General features: G+C 41.3%; 1 protein-coding gene across 4 annotated transcripts in view; it reads right to left on the bottom strand.

Moving 5' to 3' along the window:
• Window positions 1-22,993, bottom strand: part of ATP7B (ATPase copper transporting beta) — a 47,021-nt gene that overhangs the window by 9,071 nt on the left and 14,957 nt on the right. For all 4 annotated transcript variants that reach the window (XM_054222768.1, XM_054222759.1, XM_054222776.1 and 1 more), the window contains 15 exons: window positions 15,847-17,074; window positions 14,053-14,289; window positions 12,794-12,957; window positions 11,751-11,912; window positions 10,199-10,275; window positions 9,686-9,860; window positions 8,875-9,108; window positions 8,594-8,685; window positions 8,327-8,454; window positions 7,492-7,646; window positions 7,145-7,279; window positions 6,245-6,439; window positions 4,511-4,693; window positions 2,758-2,956; window positions 1,261-1,407 (listed from right to left, as the gene is read on the bottom strand). In XM_054222768.1, coding sequence (XP_054078743.1) covers window positions 1,261-1,407; window positions 2,758-2,956; window positions 4,511-4,693; window positions 6,245-6,439; window positions 7,145-7,279; window positions 7,492-7,646; window positions 8,327-8,454; window positions 8,594-8,685; window positions 8,875-9,108; window positions 9,686-9,860; window positions 10,199-10,275; window positions 11,751-11,912; window positions 12,794-12,957; window positions 14,053-14,289; window positions 15,847-17,026 — 3,463 coding nt within the window. In that variant the 5' untranslated portion in view covers window positions 17,027-17,074. Of the gene's footprint in view, window positions 1-1,260; window positions 1,408-2,757; window positions 2,957-4,510; window positions 4,694-6,244; window positions 6,440-7,144; window positions 7,280-7,491; window positions 7,647-8,326; window positions 8,455-8,593; window positions 8,686-8,874; window positions 9,109-9,685; window positions 9,861-10,198; window positions 10,276-11,750; window positions 11,913-12,793; window positions 12,958-14,052; window positions 14,290-15,846; window positions 17,075-22,993 lie in introns of those variants that run through there.

Genomic DNA, 22,993 nt, shown 5'->3' with positions numbered 1-22,993 from the left:
AGGCAAAGTGGCAGCAAGAGAACAGGACTTCCCTTCCATCACACCATGGCGGCTTGTGAAATAACACATTCTGGGCATAAGCCTGAACAATTGTCTAGAGTTTTCTAAGCTATGGTCTCTTTCATACACACACACACACTTTTCTCATTTATCCGTTTCAGATCAAACAACAAACACCTTTGATATTTAGAGACAAGGAGGAAGTGGAGAAGAGGAGGGTAGCTTTTAAATATGCCCAACTTCTGGGTTTGATGGTATGGACAAATACAATAGTGGGACAGAGAAAGTGTTGGTATTTAAGCCCAGGTCAGATACTGAAGCCACTCCACCAGAAGAAAGCAGGTACAGTATCTGGGTTTATGTCCCCTAATCTGTCTGGGTTGGATCTCTATTATAATCAATTACTTTCATATAGAAATGTTGCACCTGCCATCCAAACCATTGACTCAACGGTGCATCCACGTTTCCTTCATGGGACTTACAAAAATATCACATTGGTTTATCATTGCATGTTACCTTCCAAAAGTAAGGACTTAAGTAGGTTTTGCGCCCCTGTATCTCTATTTGCTATCCCTAGCAGTGATAGGAACGCCAGCTGTAGATCAGAGCCCTTATTTCCATGTTAAGGGCACTTGATTTTCCTGGACTGCTGATGGAGCCAGGCTGAGACATGCAAACCTTCCCAAAATTGCTATGGAGGAGCACCAAGAATGTTTATTCAGTAATTGAATCAGAGACCCCATTTCAAGATCACAGATATACTGGCAATCTATCACTGCTATAGCAGTTTTTCATATTAAGGTATTGTCTGGGATCTCTTTCTGTGTAGCACAGAACAGAACCCCTCTGGCAAAACTCAGTCTAATCTATTACACTTGAATGACCTAATGAATCATCATGTGTATTCATGAAATGTTTTGAAACCAGTGGTGCAATAGGTTGGCTTGTGATCCTTAAGTGATGTAAAGTCAGGATGGGACATGGCACTGCACTGACACTGCTCTTCCAAACAACAGTCCTAGACAACAGGAGGTTCAGAAATTAATATTTAAATTAAAAACTACCCAACAAAATCTTATAAACACTGTTCTGAGGTGAAAGCTTCTTTTAGGAAGACCTTGATACTTTGCAGTTCTGCACTAAAAGATTAGTAGTTTCTTGACACTAAGCCACAGATCAATTGCTCCAGAGTTTGTTTTTATCCATTCCATGGTAGGATCAACTGATATGTATTAAATCACTCCAAAGAATGGCAGTTACCATCTATAGCCACTAGTATGGCAGTTTGTCCTTTTGTTTCATGGTCTGTCATTGCATCATTTACGTCATTTGCAATATGCAAGCCATTGCGTCGCATCCACTCACGATTTCCAATCAACACCGAGTATCTATGAGAAGCTGATGGACCTTTGTGCATAAAAAAAAAGAAAAATGATCAACTGAAAAATAGCAAACACAAGCCAGAGATATTTGGGGATGGCAATGTCAGGCTGCATTAGCTATAGAAAGAAATTCTGAAGAGGTTTTCCTAATTTTGTGTGTGTGTGTGTGTGTGTTTCAGACTGGCAATGGTCACACCCAAGACACAAACAGAATTAGTTTTGTTGAAGTGCTGTTGTCATGGCCAAACACAAATGCGTAGGCATTACCTGAAGACTGCCTCATAAAACTTATCCTTCAAGACTCAATCTGTGCCTGTTTATACGCAGAACTGCGTCATGAACTTCATGGAAGTATTTGCCTGTATTTGCCTTTGACAGTTGGCATTGTTTTTCTGTGTAAGTGCAGTATGCACATTTCATAAATGCCATGCTGCTTTGTTCTCACAACTAATGACTTCTTTCAAATCTAAAGGCTATTTCTGGTAAGAAAAAAGTAGTTTTGTTCTAACAAACAATGAAACAGTATGTAGAGCACCTCATTATGAATTCAATCCAACTTTACAAGAGCTGTATGAAGCAGGTGAGAAAATATTACATTAACACCATTCATAAATGGCACAGTTCTGATTATTAAAGTTCTTATTTTATTTAATTCTTCTAATAGCTTTCTCAAAAAGGTCAGGAGAGCCACAGTCTTCTAAAGAGAACTGATGAGCTTCTCAAGGAAGGCTTTAAATACTTTTTCTTTCTTTCCTACACTACAAAAGAGCAAAGTGGCTTTCACAGAGCCTGAAACAAAACCAAATGTATTGACCTAATCAAAAATATTAGGCACTGAAACTTGTGTTGCAGATATAACACACACTATTGTGCATCTGCTGAATGGATTTTTTTTTAAAGTAAATGCCTTGAGAGATCTGTGAACAGAAAACAGAGGGTACAAGTTAATATGGAACTAAAGGGTAGGATATAGAATGCATCAGTAAGATAACATATGTTAAAGGTAACTGCTCTAATATAATACAATGCTAATTGGCAAACTTCGCTCTCTGCTGGACCATTCTTCTCTCCAAAAAAAGACACTGCTGGATATGCCTTCTTGCTTATGTATTGCATCAACTTTTCGAGTACACATCATTGTAGCATCTAAATTCTTATTTAGGTTTCTGAATTGCAGAGAGATTGAGAGTAGGAGAAATAGAAAGCTTCAATTTTTGTTAAGGTGCATTTTTGTCCCTCATGTTCTTTGTCTCCTTCTGCCATAAATCCATCTTTCTGTTGATCCTAGTCCTATGGGATTGCTTTACAGTGGTCAGCACAGTTGATTCATTACCCTTCTCATTGTGACGGGTGGTCAGTTCGGGGGCAGACATACCATGGGATTCGGAGAGTGGGATCAGCTCGTTATCTCCCAGAGCAGCATTGCCGTTCCTCCTCCTGTTAGCGTCCAGCTTATCGAGTTCCTCCTCGGCCATGCCCAGGACAGCCTCAACACCTCCAACTTGGCAGCTGATGCCACAGCCCGGGACTGCCTGGAAGTCAGTGCAGTATCCCAGGCTCTGAGTGCCAAGCTCCTGCGGACGTAACCAGAGTTCATCATCAGTCTGTGCTGCCCACATCGGGTACAGATATTAGATAACTCCTGTGGAATAGAGGCCTCATTCCTCCTCTTGACAATGACTGACTGGAAGAAAATCAGCATGGCCTATCAGTAGTGCAGGACTAAAAATAAGAATATTCTGGACATGCTGTGGTTTAGACTCAAAGGGGCAGCCATACAGATCACATCCAGGGCTCAGCCCTGGGAGCAGCAAACCATAAAGGACAGCTTTTCCTGGTAGTCCAAGGACAAAGAAGTTACATCAGTGGTTCACGACTTCAGCCAAGACTAGGAACTAAAGAGAAATACTATAACAATAAGGCATACAGCTTCTGAAAAGATGCAACTTCTAATTAACCTCACAGACAACTGGCAGTGGGGGATCAGGCCTTTTATATATATGTAAAAGTACAGTGAAAAACTGTATTTAATTCATGAAGTGATCTGGCTGGATGACAAAGAAACTGGGTCTTTCTGTTGGGTTAGAGAGAGAAGCCAGTGAGCACCTTCAAGATGAGAAAAGGGATTACCAGGACCCTATGAGTTACAAAAAGAATGGAGAAAATACGCATTTATAAACAAGTTGTTCTGGGTTGTCTCTGTAAATTGGAATTACATGTACCTTCCAGTGACCTTCTTACAACAAAGGGGTGATAAGGCAGGTGGTAAGAATATTAGCAAACAGTATGGCACTGCAATTCATATAAGCCATGATCCAGTAATAACTGGTGCATAGGTTGACTACAGAAGTGTTGGGGAACTAAAATAAATTTGAAAACAGAAAATGTAAAATATGAGAGAAGCAACTGAATCATTACCCATACTCTCTTTTTCCTTCTAAATTTATATATCAGCTTCCAAATTTTACCACTGAAAGATCTATCACTGTTTGATATACTCTTGCCAATGAATTTTTCCATAAATCAATTAATGACTTGTCTTAGCAGAAAGAACTTATTTATTTAAACCAGGCTTCCTATTTTCGTTACTATTTGTGCTTTCATTCTTCCTGAAACATTTGAAGAACACATGCAATATATAAATGACCTTTGAGGATTTGCAAAATTTGCAGACTTGAGTAATCTATTAATTAATTTGTGAAATTCACAAATATCACAGTTTAATATTCAGGTTTTAAAGCTTTTTGCCCAATCTATAAGCAAGTGATTAATAGAAGTGACTACAGTCAGGTAACATATGAAATGTCACCACACACATTTGCTTCACAATGCGATTTAAGCATAACTATTCCTCCTGCACATATTCCACAATCCTTGTTTTCCCACTCGTTCAAGAAAAACTTTGTAAGATCTTGCTTGAGAACTCCACAGCATTACCAGAAAAGCAAAGCTTAGAATATGCCTCCTAGTATCGTCCAGATTAAGATGCACAATCGTAATCTCTGCCAGTTTTCCAGCCTGTTACTCTTCAGGCAGGCCTGTCCCTCTGGGACTTGCTCATTTTATACAACGTTGCTGCATTTGCACAGATCCCTTCAGGCCTTAGACGAAATAGGAAGGCTAAGTACCTCTCTGCAATATTTAGTGACTGCCACTCCTAAAGGATGCTCGCTGCTGGCTTCTGCAGTGCCAACCACCGCCAGTACCTTCTTCAGAGAGAGCACAGCCGTGTCTCCCAGCAAAAGCACCCTCATGACTTTAGGAACTCCACAGGTGATGGTACCCGTTTTATCAAACATCACAGTCTTGATCTGCAAGAAATAAAACAGAGTTACTGCCTAAGCCCTGTGAGCATAGGGATGCTCATATGCTTTGGGCACATAAATACAGGCAAGACCTTAAGAAGGAGTTGACTATATCCACACCAAGACAGAATAAATCTACAAAATTAGGGATTTCTGTATGTACCTTGAACTATCTGTACAGGAGGTCTCCCTAAGCTTTCTTATTCATTCCCCATACAGTGATTTCACCGAAGCTTCAACATCATCCTGTATCTATATCCAGGATCTCAGACAACAGAGTCATTGCAGGACTTGTACTGTCTGTTGTGCGTGCATGTATGTATTCACATGCAGGATTCGGATAATGGCACCTGAATCACTTTTACCATGAGGTATATGATTCAGGAGGGCTTCTACAAATCCTGTTTGAAACACTTAACAACAGCACTGAAGAAAGAGGACTCAGGAAGTTATCTGGGGATACGAGCAGGTGGGAAGAGTGCAAGAAGCTGCAACAAGTTTCAGAAACAATAACCTAACCAAACCCAACCTCATGCTGTTCGCTAAATTCAACAATCACTTGTTATCCAGCCCAATGCGTCTTGAGGAATCAGGAATGAACCAAAAAACACAGCCCCACATACACTGAAAACCAAAGCTGAAGTCAATTCTAATCCTGGAAATAAACTTGGCATAGAGAAACACAGGAACCAAAAAAACTCAACAAAGTAGGCACTATTTCCATTCCCAGCTATTCCAACCTGCCAACCTTGCAGAATCCAACAGGTCGCTTAATTTGCCAAGCCCTGACCCTAGCCTCACTTCAATTCAAAAGGTAAAAAGTCCTGACACTACTTAGGAGTCATTCTTTTATTTTTGCAGAGCCTTGGAAAAACTTCTGGTCCATGCTTTGTAATACCCAATAAGAACAAGAATTATCAGTCTGATTAACTTATTTTTACCATTCTTTTCACTTAAAATGGTCTGCCTATGTCTAATCCAGTCTACCACAGCATGGTTTGAACTCATATTCTTTTCACTAGCTGTGGACATACCAAACCTCCTTGTCCTTCTATCTCCTCCTCCTCTTTTCATCATTTTTCTGTCTTTGAAGGGCTCTTCCTGCCTCCCTTCCATCTTCTTTCTATACACTAAAAGCACTTCAAATCATTCTGGTTTTCTCTTACAATCCCACATTGTAAACTACTGATCATGAACAATATGCGTTTCACAACAGCCCTCTGAGGAAAGAAGGAAAACACTGGATTATTGGGCTCTTTCACAGAAGAGGTAAAGAGAGTGCAAAAGTCAGAAACCTCTGAGGTCGTGCAGAAGATTAGCAGCCTCACTGGCATAAGACTGCAGCAACTGTTGGCTTTCAACACTTTGCTGTGACTACTTTGAAGAAAGAAGGTCAGATCTGTCTTCTTTACCTTAATGAGCAACAACCAATAGAGAAAAAAACCCAAAGAAACAATATTCTGCAGTCTTTTTCTGGACCAGCAGAATTTCCTGGGAAATTATATCTCATGTAGCAACAGCAGGGTAAGCTACAAAAGTACAGAAAGAACTATTAACCTTGTGTGCCATTTCCAGGGGTTTTCCACCTTTGATGAGAATACCATTCTGTGCGGCAACTCCTGTGCCCACCATCACAGCCGTGGGGGTAGCCAAGCCTAAAGAACAGGGGCATGCAATGCTCAGCACAGTGATTGAGGTTTGAAATGCAAACCTCAGTATTAGTTCAGTTTTTGAAACGTGTTTGTTCTGATTCTGCAAGAAGAGGAAAGAGAGGGGAAAAAAAAAAAGAGGAAAGAGATTATGACTGCTGATAGAAGATAACATATCTGTACAATCAATCATATCCATTTCAAAAAATACATTTACCTGAAACCTCCAGTACAGGAAAGCAACCTATTATTGTTACTGTTATGGCAGAGAAAGGTCAATGTTATGAATTGTTTATAGCAGTATTTTCTGGCTTTTTTTATGGTCAAGCACACATACACTTGGCTCTGCTCTCAGGCTCCCAGATGACAACATAATTTGCTGGCTTTTCCTTTATAGCTTAGCAAAGGAGAACCCTATTTCCAGGTACACAGATCCCCACCGTTGCTGAGCATAGCATGTACACCTCCTAAATATAACAGAAGCTCATCTTCTTTCTAAAGCCAAACCCACTATCTGCCATCAGTAACAAGGATGCCCAAAAAAATAACAGGCAATATAGGAATGGCTCAGCTCCTTGCAATGCAGCTATAGATCATATTTATCCAGAAAGACTGCCAATAATTACAATTTTTAGGAACCCCATGCAGAACATTTTAATTGGTGTAATTGTCTGTTCTGTGTAGAAAACACCACATTATATAAAAGTATTTGCCAAGTTGCAACGTCAAACCCTACACACAGAAGGTATGTTAATTACACTGGAAGATATCCTAATACCAAAATTCAACTCTTAATGAAATTACTTACAGGAAAATATTTTTGAATAATATCAAAATTTATAAAACCAATTGTAATCCATGCTATCAATGTCACTGTTGAAACGATGATGATAAATGGAACAAAATATCCACTAAACTTATCTGCCAGTTGCTGGATGGGTGCCTATAAAAAAGAAAAAAATGTATTTGTATGTTTGTGATCAAAACACATTAAGTATGTAGAGTTCATGAAAATATCTAATATTCCTCATCTGATTCTTTTTTGAAGTCTGGAAAACACACAGTTTGTTGAACAAGGAAATATATAAAAATATAGAATCTTTTTCTTATATAATCAAAATCTGTGAATAATTTTTTCTTTTCTATTATTTTTACCTTTGACATTTGAGCTTCTTCCACCAATTTCACGATTTGTGCTAGAGTGGTATCATTACCAACATGAGTTGCATTAACAAGAACTGAGCCCTGTGCATTTATAGAACCAGCAATCACTGTGCTCCCAGGCTTTTTAGTGACTGGCATAGCTTCCCCTAGAAAGAAAAGGTAAGAATAAATGAGGCAATACCCCTAATACTGGTGAACATAGTTCATTAGCACATAGATCATTGTATGTTGCAAAAGCAGCATGCTAAGCAATAATGACAAGAAATCACATATTGTGTATCTCTGTCTAGTAGAGGCATGTATAAGTGCTGTTATCCTCCTAAAAAACTTTTTCTAGGTTTAGTTTCAAAGCAAATGCTGTTTTCTTGGTCCTAACCCTCCAGTATGCCATCCTTCGAAAGGGCCAGGAGCAAACTGACTGTAAAAGAAACTGCTAAGAATTTCTCTGATTAATAATTTTCAGTGCCCATGCATACACACGCCAACATCTCAGCAATATTTCCCCATCGTCCTTCAGAAGTTATTTCTGAGAAGGTACCATCTCTACAAATACATTCAGGGGAAACTCCCACCAGAATAATAACCGTGTTCAGACTCTACCCATTCCATCCTCTAGTAAAAGTGACCAAACCGAGCAGAAATTCTTCAGCTTTTCAGGGTGTACACAGATATGGGATTTGGATTCAAGCTCACAAAGGCCAGGCACAGTGTCCATTAAGGTGGGAGATTATTCAGACAGCAGCTTTTGGGTTGGCTCTGCTCTCTTTTCTTGTAAGAAAGTGTTCTAGAAGATTTAACTTCTCTGTATATGTGTAAGGGAAGTTACCAGTAATGAGAGACTCATCTGCCATAGAACTGCCTTCAATGACCTTTCCATCCACTGGGAACTTTCCTCCAGGAACAACCTTTACAATATCACCCCTTTGAACCAGTTCAACAGCTACCTGCTCCTCCCTGCAAAAAAACCAAGTAGAACAGAGAGATTATTTACACTGTCAGCTTCAAAAGAATAGTAATGCTTTCACATTAACTGCATTGAGCCTAGTCTGTGCACCCAGGCAGGCTGAAGGGGTTTTGGTTCACAAATACATACCTGACGATAGAGTGGTCAGGTCCAAGAGTCACCACAGTGGCTTCTGTGGCTTGAAGAGATATAAGTTTAGCAAGAGCTTCTGAGGTCTTACTCTAAGAAACAGAGATAAATATTTAAGATATATTAAGATATATAAATGCTGATGCCTACTTAACACAATTTACTCTGAAAGACCTTGTGTAATATAGGCTACATAAGAAACACCTGACTCAAAATTCCTCTGACTAGTTTTATTCTCCTCTCATTATAAGTACACAATAATTAGTGTGAAGATGAGTTACCTTTGCTATGTGTTCCAGCCATCTCCCTAGGGCAATGAACACGAACAGCATCGGAGGAGTGTCGAAGAAAGTGACAGGGCTTTTCTCTGCCTTTTCAATTATTGCTACCATCAGGATCACACATGAATACACATAAGCAATCGTCGTGGCCAGTACGATGAGCACATCCATATTGGCTGTCTTGTGCTTCAGTGATTTGTAAGCTTGTACATAAAAATACCATCCACCAAGAAACTGTTGGTGCAAGCATGGACAGACTCATATTAAGATGACAGCAGTGAAAGCAGAGAGTACATAATACTGCCTATAGCAGAATTATAAACACATAGTAGATAAGGGAAGGCATTGCTGTCCCATGTAAGTTTAATATTGATATAACTTCAGTGGAGTGGTCTGCTAGGAGGCTGACTCCACTGTCATCCTCTCCCTTGCTCTTCCTTGTTCTCAAAACAACACTGACAGCTAAATATCATCCTTTTCCTCAGCAATGCAGAGTAAACAAGGCACAGAAGTTGAAGGGATTTACCTATAGCTATACAATTATGTGGCAGCTCATCAGGTATTTCTTCATTTTAACACTACCTTCCCCACTTGGAAAACCATCTGACGCAACTTTGACAGGAGTAAGTGCTGCGAGCAATTACAGAATGGATAACTTGCAGAAAAGTGCCACTTCATTCTGCATAGGTGATACAGACAAGAGGGCAGTGCTAACCCACTAAACCTTTTCAGTTTCCTGTCTTTACCGCATCAGATTGCATAAATGGGAAATGAATAGAAAGCAAACCCCTAGGAAGTACTGTGGACGTACCTGAACAAAAGTGCACAGGACAAAGAAGAGAAGATTTAAAATAGATAATCCAGGAATGAGATTCTTTTCCAGTACCATAGACCCATGGTGCTCACCGTTGGGTATTAGCATATAAATCATTAGGATTAACACAGGGATACCAAACAGTAGGCTGCACAAGAAAGACTTCCTCCACCTGAAAAGTAGAAGCTGTAAATCCCTGGTTGTCATACACCCCACAGTACCCAGGCCAAACAGTGTGCTTGCAGTGCAGAGCTTGGGGCGTTAGTACCATACTAACACACAGCTTCGGGACATTTGGGACAGTTTCATTGTCTCCTACATGTTTAACTATATAGATTTCTATGGACTTCTATCAGTTAAAAACTGAAACTAATGAAAGTAGTAAAAGTACTTGAACCACATGGCAAATTGTAAAATTAAATATGCTTTACACAAAGATAAGCTAAATTAACTGGGGGGGGAGGGGGATGAGTTACAAGAGATACACGTTCATTAGTGAGAAATACTTACTGCTGTATTTCCTTTTTATGATCCAGGTTATGTGCATTTGGAACTCTTCTAGCCACGGAAGCATGAAAGCCAATTTCCTTTTTATTGAAAGGGGAGGAAAAATGAGTTACTTTTGATTAAACTAACTGTATTACTTATAATATATTTAAATGACACTACTTTTAGAAGAAATGTCAGAAAAGGACACTGTTCCATATTTAATAAATGCCAATTTCTTATATATTTTTAGATCCTGCCAACATGAGATGATATTTCAGACAGTACTCAAAATGTGGACTGCAAAGGATTTCTGCTACCTACACATAGACACAGTGCATAGATGCAGTAAGTGTTCTGGGTTTCCTAGACCCAAGAAGCTCCCACTGACAGCTGGAGTTCTGCTGCCCTCCTCCTCAAAGGAAATTTATGCCCTTTCATCTCCACTGAAGAAATGTGAGAGATGGGAAGTACCACAAAAGAAGGTAAAAATGTACAAGTCACTGAGCTAGTCAACCTTGCAAGCATCTCCTTAACACTACAGTTGAGTAGATATACCTGAAGTTGAAAATCAAAGTGGCTAGAACCAGTTTAAATCTGTAAAACAACAAACTGCAGGGCAAAGGATCCCAGAAACAAATATATTTAAAAAGCCAGTTTTGACTGACGCTCCAGTGAGTTACTGCAGTAGAACCTCCTCCCCCACAAAAAACACAAAAAACCCAAAGCACACTTGTAAGCACGGTACATTTAAACTTCGTATCTGCATCACAAGATGCTCCTGTGGCAAGATGCACTTTAGAGAACTACTCAACCAGCATGAAGAGTCTCCTAGATAACACGTTAATCAGGGCTGCCTCATCAATTCTGCTGTCTAGGAGCTTTTTTCTGAGTAAATACTCTAGAACACAAAAGGCAAACAGTCTCTGCTGTCCACCTGACTACTCACTGTGCATGCCCCATACAGTAAGTTCTCTTCCCTTCTGGTGGGGCAGAGAAAGAAAAAGTTTTGTCCACGCTTGGGCTATGATAATGGCAGATTTTATGATCTGTGTGGTTACTGGTAAGCCAGGATTTTTTTCCTTTAGTGGCTGTATTGCAAGCTCTTTTGGTTCAAAAAGTTCTTCTCTGAACTGGTGTGGGAATAAATGCCAGTGTATACAGAGATATGTAATACTTGTGATATCAGCTGTTGCAAAACTTCTTTTACAGCCTCTTTCACTGGCAAGAGAAAGTAGTATTTTCTTCTGAAGTATCAACACCTCACTGAAATGACTGGAAATCAGACACATGATTCTACACACAGAACTGCAAAGAATGAATACATGACACTTTTACCAGATATAGATAAAAAAGGCTTCTTTTTTGTAGTTTTTAGGGTCTGCTTTTAAAGTAACAACCTAGGAGATTATGCACTACTGAGGAGCACAGCAGCTTCACCACAACAGCATAAAAACATATGGCCATTACCATGTCATCTGCAAAAGTCAGTGAAACCTCTCAAATATCATCTGCTTTATTTCCTTTTTAACTTCAGCTTATAATTGCTCATACATAAAAAATTTTGAAAGCCTACCTCAATTATTTTTATAATATCTCGAGGTCCGGTAATTTCAGGATCAAACTGGATGTGAGCTTTGCAAGTAGCAAGTGCAACTGAGGCGTAGAATACGCCATTTGCTCTCATGAGTTTGGATTCAATACTGTGAACACAGGAGGCACAAGTCATCCCTGTAATCTAAAGAAAAGACAAATTTAGGTCCAGTTAGCAGTCCCCCACATTCACCTAATGTTTGTGGATGAATTTGAGACAAGGCCTCCCCATGTCACAAAGGTACTAATGACTGTTCAGGCTTTGCTGGTACTGACCCAAGGCCTCAGCATGAAGATTTTATAGACCTGTGTTAAAGAAACAAAGCTGAGAACATAACTATCTGCTTTTATTATAAAATTCTGCAAACAGCAGTTATAGTCACAGCTATGTATTTGTAGAGCAGCACTCATACACTGTATTAACTGTAGTAGTATAGCTAATATAGTTCTATCAGCAGCCATAGCAACATTGCCAAAGTCAAACTCTGCATTTGTAACTTCATCTTGCTTACTTAAATTTTCCTGTGGCTTCAGTAAGGCATGTTCCCACTTTCTGATCTATTAGCACAACTGCAGACTGTTGTTATCTGTCTTGTAGTAGGTATGTCAAGAGAATAAAAATAGACTTTTGAGGAATTTGTCCTTCATATAAACAATTTTACCCAAAGTTCTTAGACCTTTACACAAAGCCCCAGGAATTATCAACATGTATTTGGTGATACGTTCTCAGTTGCTCAGTCTGTACTGTTGACTAAAGTGCCTTTACAGAAAAGGTCTGTTTCATTTCTTGCTAAGAAAAGTCTATTCTGCACATACAACTAACACTTTTTATTTCAGTGCCTTTGGACAGATTCTTCTAAGACAAATTGATTTTGTCTTTTCAGCAATTAAGAAAAAGGATTATCACCAGCCAGAACTGACCTGATAAAGCCACAACTCCTTAAACAAAAGCATTTACAAGAAAATTATTCTTCCAGACCTGAATTTTCCAAAACCAACACATAATTTCAAATACACATGACTTACAAGAAGCTCCACATTTCCTTCTGTTTCTGTATGATCTTCTAAGATGGTAGCTTCAAAACCCAAATTCTGGATCAGCTGTGCTATTTCAAGAGGCTGTACGAGTTCTGGTTTGTATTTTATCTCTGCTTTACCTGCCATCAGTGCTACCAACACTGAAACAATTCCTGCAGTGGCAATAATAAAAGATATTAGATAACGTAGCTCCTTTGACGGGAAGAAAAATAAAATATTACAAGTGATTGTCAATGAGGGCTGTAACAACTTGGAGATGTTACAAACCTAATGATTTCTCTCTGCCTCCTTCTAGTGTTGTTCCCTAGTCACAACAGCAAAGTTTTTACTGATTTTCAGCAACACTGTGGTTCCCTTTAGCAACGACAGTAACTGCATGAGTTACACAGGGAAGAAGGTGAGCTTTGCTATGATCTAATGACACAAAAAGGATGTTCAGAAGCAATCTTTGCACTCATTGCTGAAAGATCTACCCTGGACTCTTTGAGTTTGGAAAGCCCTAAACAAACCCCACAACACAATGCTAGGCTTTTTTCTTTTCTTGTTTTTCCCTTCAGGGAAAAACTTTTTTTCCCCAAGAGGGAAAAGCGTTCCCTTTTTTGTGCTAATGATTTCTTGGATTTTTAAATCAAGGCAGTGAGACCATCACTGGGAGACCGGGGGCACAGGAATTAATAAGTAAAACCCCCCAAAGGCATGCCTACCCAAATCAAATCAGACAATGCTGAGGCTCATATGTTCATCTTCTATATGGCCAGGGGAAAGGCAGCTCCAGTCTGCAGACTTCTAACCTAATAAGCTTTGCTGTGCCTCAGCTAATATAATTACCCAGGCACTGGAGCCATGCATTTGTTCGTATCTGCTTGTGCAAATGTGCCCTGAAGGTAAGTTTCACATCACAAACGTGTCAGAACTCTCAACAGCTCTGGAAGTGATGGATTGCTCTGTAAAGCAATAAGGCCCTGAAAGCTAAATGAGAACCATTTCTCTGTTCTTGTCTTGAGCCTTATTTGACATTTTCATCTTATTACAACAACTTACTGTTACAATGCAAGTATGTCCATTGGGTTTGTCCGCCAGTGCAGTAGGATAGTTAAACAGGGATGTAGTTACATTAGCACTAAGAAAGACCGTTGTCTATTTAACCTCCAGAAGTGGTACCACAGCCTCCTCCATTAACCGCATACAATACCTTTTCCATCCCATAGTCCCTTATAGACTCATTATAGGAATCTTAAATTTATTACCGTCTTCTTTCTGCAAATTTCTTTCAATGGTAGACACACACGATGCACAGGTCATGCCTGTGATTTGTAAAAAACACTTTTCAGCTGTCGCTCCGCTGGGCTGGTTTGGCCCATCAAGGTGAGGACTGTCTGGAAGAGCATCCAAGGCACAGCCCTGGGGAGGAGGCTCCGGAGCTTGCGGCTGCACAGCAGCATTGCTGGCATCAGGCTGGTGTCTACGTCCTCCAGCAGTGGTATCTTGAATAAATGCACAAAAAACAGAATAAACACTATTTCCAGTGTGATTGGATGACATAAAACTACAAGCAGGTCACATTTATCAATCATGCAAAGTCTCTTAGTTGTTTGAAAGGTGACATGGTAATCTTTGTCTCTTCATGGAAATAATATAGATTTTTACTATGCGTATAACAATATATGCTCACCAGCACCACTTGCATGACAATTTAACTCTATAGAACTGGTTTTCCACTTTCAAATGGCAAATGATTCCCTCCAGTTTCAATGCCTAGACCTGACAGCTACCTCCACTCAATAAAGATATATTGGTATCTATAGGATCCTTATCCAGCACAGAGAACATGGTCCAGTCACATCCATTCTGTCCTTCTCATCTATGCAGGACTCATAGCACTTCATCTCAAAGATGGAAAAGGACAAGTTTTTCAACAGGTTTCTCTTTATGGCACAATATTTACAGTGCAAGTACTGCAAAATGCATAGTGGAAAGATTTGCAGCACCCAGAAGACCTCAACACACACAGGCCTGTTGCAATCCTTTTTGTTCTTTGCCAGATACTGAACAGACAGCCAACAGCTCCAGCTGCATTCACAAGCTGCCTCCCTTGGGCAGTGGTTTGTGTAAAGGAGCAAGAGATGCTTCTGAACGTGTTAAACACAGGGGCTCCCCTCCTTTTCCACAGATGGATCAGAAGGTCTCCCACCAACATTATAAACCAAATAAATCATTATTAAACACCACATACAGTCTCTTCCTCGTCTGCAGCAGTTCCACAGATTCAGAGGGATTGGACCCATGAGAAAAGCTAATAGGATGCGGTCTATTGTGATCAAACTAATTCATTCCAGATACATTACATCAGTATCTCAAAGCAAATCTGTTGAGTTGAAGCAGATAAATATTGCCACATTTGAAATTCGCTAGAGAGGAGAGACTGCACCATGGCAACTTCTTAAACACTGAGCACATGTACAAAATGTACAAACTGTGCTGCAGCTGACCTGCTCCCACCAAGGAGTACATGCCTCTTGCTACTTACCTCACTTAAAGTAAGGCTTAGTAAAGTAGGGCTAGTAAAAATACTCAAGAAATAAAGGTCAAAGGATTAGGACACCAAAAGGATATTTCGCTAGATAAGAAGTGGTTTTAAATGAAAGAGTTTCATTACGTTTGTGGTGTTCAGTATTTTGGAACATAAATGAAAACATTTCATTTGATAGATCTACTTACAGCAGCCTGTAGACATAGGTGGAAACCTACTTCAGTGGTAAGGGGATCAGCTCTTTGAAGGACCTTGTACCAACTTTCAAACCTTTTGGCTTCATAATGTAACTCTACTCTTTCCCCCACTAGTGCAGTTATTAAGGGCTGAAATAAGGTGCTTCACAGCTGAAATCTCTCTCTCCCTTGCTACGTGAGGTCAGATCAGGCTAGTCCCTTATAAAAGACAATGTCAATGTGATGTTTTAAAAGTTTCTCTCCAGAATAGTCTCAATGCAGGTGACGCATGGCCCAGCTTGGCACACTACCCACAGAAGAAAAAACACTGTTACCTGTCAGCACAGAAGCATCAAACCCCATGTCTTCTATGGCAGCTTTTAACTCCTCTCCATCAGTAACAGCTGGATCATAATGTATCGTCCCAGTTCTGCCAGCTAGAGAAACTGCTATATGTTGCACTCCTTTTCTCTGTGATATGGTCCCTTCTATGGACTGTACACAAGAATTGCAGGTCATGCCATCAATCCTAACAACAGCCATGCATGTCATGTCTTGCAGCGGCTCTCTGAAGAGATCACATAGCAAAGCACGTGATGGAGATGCTCCTTTATTTGCTTCTGATCCACTAAGGAGGCAAACTTTAAAGTTTCCAGGTGGAAGGGATTCAATAGCTTGCTGCAAAGCTGACAGGGTAATTAAATTTGGGCTATACTGTACCACAGCACGTTTATGCTCCAAAGACACTTTAATACTTTGTATGCCAGGAAGATCTGATATATTTCCTTCAATGTTTCTGACACAGGACTTGCAGTGCATGCCTTCTATCTGTACAGCCACTGTAGCTGTGCTACTCATCTCAACAACCAGTGAATTCACCCCATCTCCCTCGAGACTTGCTGGTGTCTCCTTGGGGTTTGCATTCTGCAAGCGCTCAAGATCAAGGACACCCAGCTTCAAAGGGGCTGATTTACTTTTAATGGTGCATTCGTACCCCAGGTTACTGATATGGCTCTTGAGGTCGTCAGGCTGAATGATGTAAGGATAGTAAGCAATAATTGCTTCCTGGTTACCAAGTGACACCTTGATTCTTGACACACCATGCAGTTTCCTAATCTTTCCTTCAATGTGGGTGACACAGGACTGGCATGTCATGCCTTCTACCCGAAGCTTCACTACTGCTTCTCTCGAGCATGACGAATTTACAGTCGCTGTTGTCAGCCTCTCTTCTGCTATGTTGGTGTCAAAGCCCATATCCTGAATTTCCTGGCAAATCTGTACAGGACTTATTTCCGACTGCAGATACTTTATTACAGCATTGCTCTGTTCAAGGGAGACTTTAATATTCACAATGCCCTTCACCTTGGAAATTTGGCCTTGTATTGACTGCACACACGATTGGCAAGTCATTCCCACAATGTTGAGTGTCACAGTGTGTTCTTGGGAAGATGCGGAGGGCACGGTTTCAAAGCTCTCCTCATAGCCCATGTTGTCAAAAGCAAAATTGTGTTTCATTGTAGGTTCCAGCTCACAGTCAGGAGGAGAATCAGTGTTGGACAAAGCCTAAGGAGCAAGAGGAAAAATGAAAATAAAATCCATGTATCTTTAGCCCTGTAAAAGCAACAATATTCTGAATGTGCTCTCAAGCATATAGCATACTAGAAGTGCTGTCAAGTCAGTCTATACCCCCAAAATGCTTCACGACGTTCATGTACGCTTTGACTGTATTACCAGTGAGCTATGTCCACGATGATGAATCAGGCCTCTGACACTTCTCGAGCAGCAATTTAAAAAATATTCACTAGGGATACAAAAGTAAAATTGTCTCGGTATTCCCACCCCAGTCCAATTATTTAAAACTTGAGCTCTCTGCAGCCACGGGGCACTTTCACCATGCAGCTTGAGCCCTGCTCTTCAGAGCACACTGTCACTGGCACAAAGGGTCACAGCAGAATGTGCTCAAGGCCTCTTCACAAATGTCAGAAGCTGGCTCAGTTTGGCCAACCTGCTACCGCTCAGCAGGAGTTTGAACCAAACCAAACCAAACCAAACCAAACCAAAACAAAATGCCCACAGAAAACAGGATCAAGAATTTCCCAGGAGCCTGAAACAAGCTGGCACAGGGAGCACAGATATATCAGAAGAGCTATACACATGCACACAAAGGCCTGGGATGCCTGCATATATACAGATCTTTTAAGTTAAAACCTGTATCTGACAAAGATTTTAAAAGACACAGAACTATATGCAGATACTTCCACTATGGTTTAGCTTCATCTACCTCCTTGTGAGGCACCTAAAAAAGACCATATACTAAGCTACAAGAACTCACTGGTTTAATCCAACACTGATTTTCAGGATGTAATGGCCAGTATTGAAGTAGACCGGCCAGAAATGGACTATCTCTCAGTCATATCACAGGTTCCACAGTACTAGGACTCTATTGTTTAATGTGCCCAATTCAATTAAAAATGAAATATTAAAAAAAAATAGTGATAAAGGCAATGCTTCTCACAGAACAGGTAATTGGAGCACGGAGTCTGTCGACAAAGGAAATTGCTGGCACCAAGTGATGAGGAAGATTGAGAAGGGGAGGGACAAGTCCCAGATTGTCAGATTTCATGGAAAGAACATCAAAATTCATGTCCATGATTTAAGGCAGCTTTAACTACTAAATATCTAGATGCAAGTTACTACAGCACATCTGTTCTCTTGCCTGCAAAGCCATGGGCTCTCCAGCATGTAATAAAGCACCTGATACTGGGCATTATTGCAGGGAGGGGCTGGAGAAGGGGCCACTGGATCATGCTCAGTAGCACAAATCTTGTTCCTACCACCCACCAGAAAACTCCCCCTCGGTACCACAGCGTGAACGAGAAGCATTTAGGCTGTTTATTAACACTAGACTGCATCCAGTTCATTTGATGGAGTACTCAAAATTCATTAACTTGATTTTGTTTCATGCTTAGACAGCTTGGGAATAATGAGGTCTGGGGTCACGACCAAAACAGCAAAAATTTAACATGAGAAATTTGCTTTCAGCCTTCTCCGTTCTGTATTTATTAGAACAGGAGGAGGAATGAGCAACTTCAATTCTTCAGCGTTATGCTGCAGCCCCTCACTATCCCAACCGTGAGCTCTCCCCCCATGCCCCCTCCTTCTCTGCTTGGCCTCGAGGCTATGCTCCAAGGCTGCTGGGGAAGAGTCATGGGAATATTTTAGCCCTGACATCCCTTTTTACTTCCCCCATCTCACAGGCCTGGCAGCGCTCAGGGCACTTACCCTTCTCGCAATTCCCTTCCCTTCCCAGAAGCTACTGAAATCCCCAACGTACCCGGAAATGCGCAGCCAGCCCCTCCTTTCAAAACAAAACATAAACAGTTAATCGGACTTCCCTGCAAAGGTGGTTCCCTGTTTAAGCACACACAAAGACAACCACATGCTTATTTCCTCCTATTTGTGCCTTCCCACAGCTTAAAATAATAACGTGGCCTTGTATATGGAAAAGAAGCCCACCTGAAAACAGTCTCTCATCCACCGCATTTCAGTTGCTGCTTAAACTCAAACTTGCATTTATTTTAATGTCTACCTCAAGAAATGTTATTTGAATATTGTCCCTCGTCTCCTCTTCCCTATCTCCTGTCCCCAGACCCTGCAAGGACACTTTGCTCGCAGTGGCCAGCTCTTATTTTCACAAACACCCAGTAAAGTGAACATCCATGTGCGAGTTACAGAAGCTCACCCTGTACATTTACTTTGGCTCATACGACAAAGGCATTTGCCTTCTGCATCCTTTGGTGAAACAGAGCATGAGACGGGCGAGATGAATATCCTTCACTCTCCTGCTCCCCTTCACCGTGTTTCTGGAAGCCACGTGCAGATGAAAACCAGGAACTATCACAGGCCTTATGTCCTTCTCTGCGTTCCTTCCGCCCCCACACTCACCAATCATCTGTTTTTCTAGGTACACAGTGATATAAAACCAATGAAAATTAAATGTATAAAGGGTATTTCTCATCCTCCAGTCTTTTGAAAAACATAAAAGCAAGGACTGATCATACTATTTCAATGCATTGTAAGCAACAGAAACATCAAAACTTGGACTATGCTTTATATTTTGGATAAAAAGCTATCCCAACATTCAGAAGAATTGGCAAAAACATTGTGTTTGTTACTTGACAAAACCAGATGTTTATGCTCTGTAGAGAAAAAGCCTTGCAAACAAATTTTTAAATGACAAGGAAAAAATTCGAGAGGGGACATGGACATACATTAAAAAAAAGGCATATTTCCCTTTAAAAAACCCCACAAAACAACTAAAAACACCCCTCCTCCGAAATGCCAAATCATTGAAGAACTTCCCCCCAGAAAACAGAAATGTGCATGGGCTGAAATACAGTATTTACAAAGCCTTTAGTACTGTTTAACAGCTTAAAAAAAAAGCAGGGGCACAAATACATCTATGTGTGTACTTGCGAGAAGGGGTGTTTCTACACTAGATCAGACGAAAAGAGCAGGTTCACATAAGGACACAAAGAGAAGGCATACAGAAATGTGCCCATAGTTTTCCTCAGGCACATGCTAGGTCTCAAAAGAGTGTTTCCTGATACCAGCTAACAGCCACACATAAAATGGCATCTATGAGGCTGTATAGGAATTGAGAGAGACCATCTGCAAGAGAACCAGAGAAGAAAACACCTCCAAAAATGCCAATAAAGGTGTCTGGGATTCTCCTCGTTGCTTCTGCCTAGAGAGAAATCCTACCGGAATAATGAAAATGCATCTGACTCCACATCTATATGGGAGTGTGAAAGAATCTGCCGCAGTTACCAGCTGTTCTGTCTCTCACACCAAAGGACGCCAGCTTACTTTTAAGACACCAAGTCTCATGCATATTTTTACAGTTACTATGTAAAAAATACATAAATAAGGAAAACATGAAATTATGACAATTCTTTCCCTCCCCTGTTCTGCACATAAAAGTTTCAACTCAAAATGAACAGCAGAGTGAGACTCTGGTCTGAAAGTGAAGAATCCCTACAGAAAGCAGTGTTAAGATGCTCATTTAAACAATATAGGGGGAAAAAAAAAAAAAGGGACTCCTTGACACAGAAGTAGCAGAGAAGAGACCTTTAAAAGAAGCACCAGAGCTGAATGGAAAATATTCCCATCTGACAGCTCTAAACCAGACCCAAGATGAGCCGCAACTGAAACTGTTGATGTGCAAGAGTGTGGCATCTGAAGTCCAGCTCCCAGTATGAGGATTTTGAGCAAACTCCCTGGCATGAAGAGGAACCCTTGCTGCCCCAAACAGGAGTTCGAGCACTCATGCCTGCCCTGGAGCAAAGCAAGGCTTGGGGGCAGCAGGAAGAGGGAGAAGCTCCTGCTCCCCATCCTGACTGCCTCTGGCCAGCAGGAAGGAGATAATCCAACAGGAATATGCCCCGAGGCTGGATTAACTTTTTGGGAAAGCATGGAGGTGGAGCAGGGCAGGGAGACACTGCTGGATTGGGAGCACCAAGTCTCGAGCCCCGGCTTGACACGCAGCTCTTGGCTTTATGGACCAGAGAGCTCAGCAGCTGGTCCAGGGGGAAAGGTGGTTGTTGTCCATGGCCTGTGTGACTGGTGGGGTAAAACCACTCCATCAAGGGCTGCCCTCAGAGGCCTGGCATCAGGCTGCCCCACTGCCCTCTAAAATGTGCTATTTCTTTTGGGTGCTCCCATTCCGAAGTGCAAAGACCAAAGGTTTAACACAGGAGTGAGGCGATACAGAATAAATGTAAGAAAATCATCCGAACTGGGGAAAAAACAACCCAAAGAATAAGAAACCACAGCACTCGGTGAGACCCTCCCATACATGCACATGGTGACCAGCGTTCTGACAACAGATGCAGCTCCATGGCTGTAAATTCAACAAGGTTTGTGCCCTCCTCAGCTTTGTGCCCCAGCTGCTAGCTGCCCCTGGCCATGTCCCCATGCTCCCTTCACCCCTGTGCTCCATGGTCACCTCATGGGGTGGCTTGTCACCAGGAAAGCCACCCACCCCCCCCAGCCCACACTTCCCCTTCTCAAGAGGTGCAGCCATCTCTGAAACACCAGTGTAAAGCTCTCAGCTGCTGCAGCACAAGGCTGAGGCCGTGTCAGGTTTACCCCGCAGCTCCCCGAGAATCACCCACATCGAGATCCCACACGGCTGCTGCTCCTCTCTGGTGCTCTGACAAGGCTCTCCCCCCAGGGCTGGCACTGCCCTCCCACCCTCCTTCTCCTGGCCTGCAGGGATGCCAATTTTCTCATCCTGAAATTCAAGGGCAAGACTCCTCACCATGATGCCAAGCAGTCAGCTGTGGAGGAGACAGGACACACCCCATTCAGTGCCTTCCCCTCTGCCTCTCCCAGTCTGCTCATCAACGCATGCCAGACCTCTCTGAACCTGTCACCCGGTATCTCTGAAGGTTTTGGGCTGCGCTTCTCCCCATACCTCCGCAGGCTGAAATCAGCTATCACCCTCTCACCTTGGATCACACAACTGCTGAAGAATTATCTTATCTGTGTTGCTGTTTTACCTTTCCTGCTTCGTTCTTTCACAACCCACTGACTCATGCCTTTGGATTCAGGCAGGCAGTAACACACAACTGAAAAGGCACATACTATTAATTAAATACTTCAGATGCTTTCCCAGTTTGTTATAGGCAGCCAGTGAACAACAAAATGTGGACAGAGCAGCCTCAGGAACATCAAAGGTCCCAAGTCTTCAGTTTTGTGCCTACGACAGCAGGACTTCTGAGTAGGCAGAAATTCAATCCTCATCCTCCTTAACAATTTCAGTGCAACTTGTCCATCCATCTTGTTAGCGTGCATTGTTTAAATGTTTTACAACTTAAATGGTTGTCCTTCCTTCCTTTTCACCCCCCAGCTTAGTGAAAATTAGTAAATGTCAGTAGCTACTATTTTCAGTAACTACTTGTAACACAACTTGTTATTTTTCAAACAGCTCCTGAGTCTTAAAGGAGGGAAAAACCACCGTCTCCACCTGGATATCAAGATTCAATGAAAGTATTACTTTAAAGCAGCCTTTATGGTGCTTCTGTTTTCAAAACACAAATTAGTTGCCCTAATGCTTCTACCAAGGGACTGCCATTCCCCATCCAGAACAGGTTTCTCCAACAGGACCGACAATGGGGAAAGATTCAGGCAGTTGCAGCCAGACGTACTGAAATGATACCTACATACACCGTAGTTAACAAACCTTAGAGACCTTAACAGGTACTTTTAAATTACAGGGAGCTATGTAAACCATGCTGAGTTTGGTGGGAAAGGGGGAAGTCTTGTTTTAAGTGGATTGTTTCTAATTTAGAATTAAAGCAAAATACTTTGTCATGTTCTTCAAGGCTCCGGTACAAGCAATGCGTATATTCCTTTGGTAGAACAAAGTCATTTATGTCATGATTATTTTCTAGCAAATGTTTACAATATGAGAAGTAA

The sequence above is a fragment of the Rissa tridactyla genome, chromosome 1, assembly GCF_028500815.1.
Source record: "Rissa tridactyla isolate bRisTri1 chromosome 1, bRisTri1.patW.cur.20221130, whole genome shotgun sequence".
NCBI classification, from domain to species: Eukaryota; Metazoa; Chordata; class Aves; order Charadriiformes; family Laridae; genus Rissa; species Rissa tridactyla.
The sequence above is the reverse complement of the archived record's forward strand: the minus strand, read 5'-3'. Positions and strand labels throughout refer to the sequence as shown.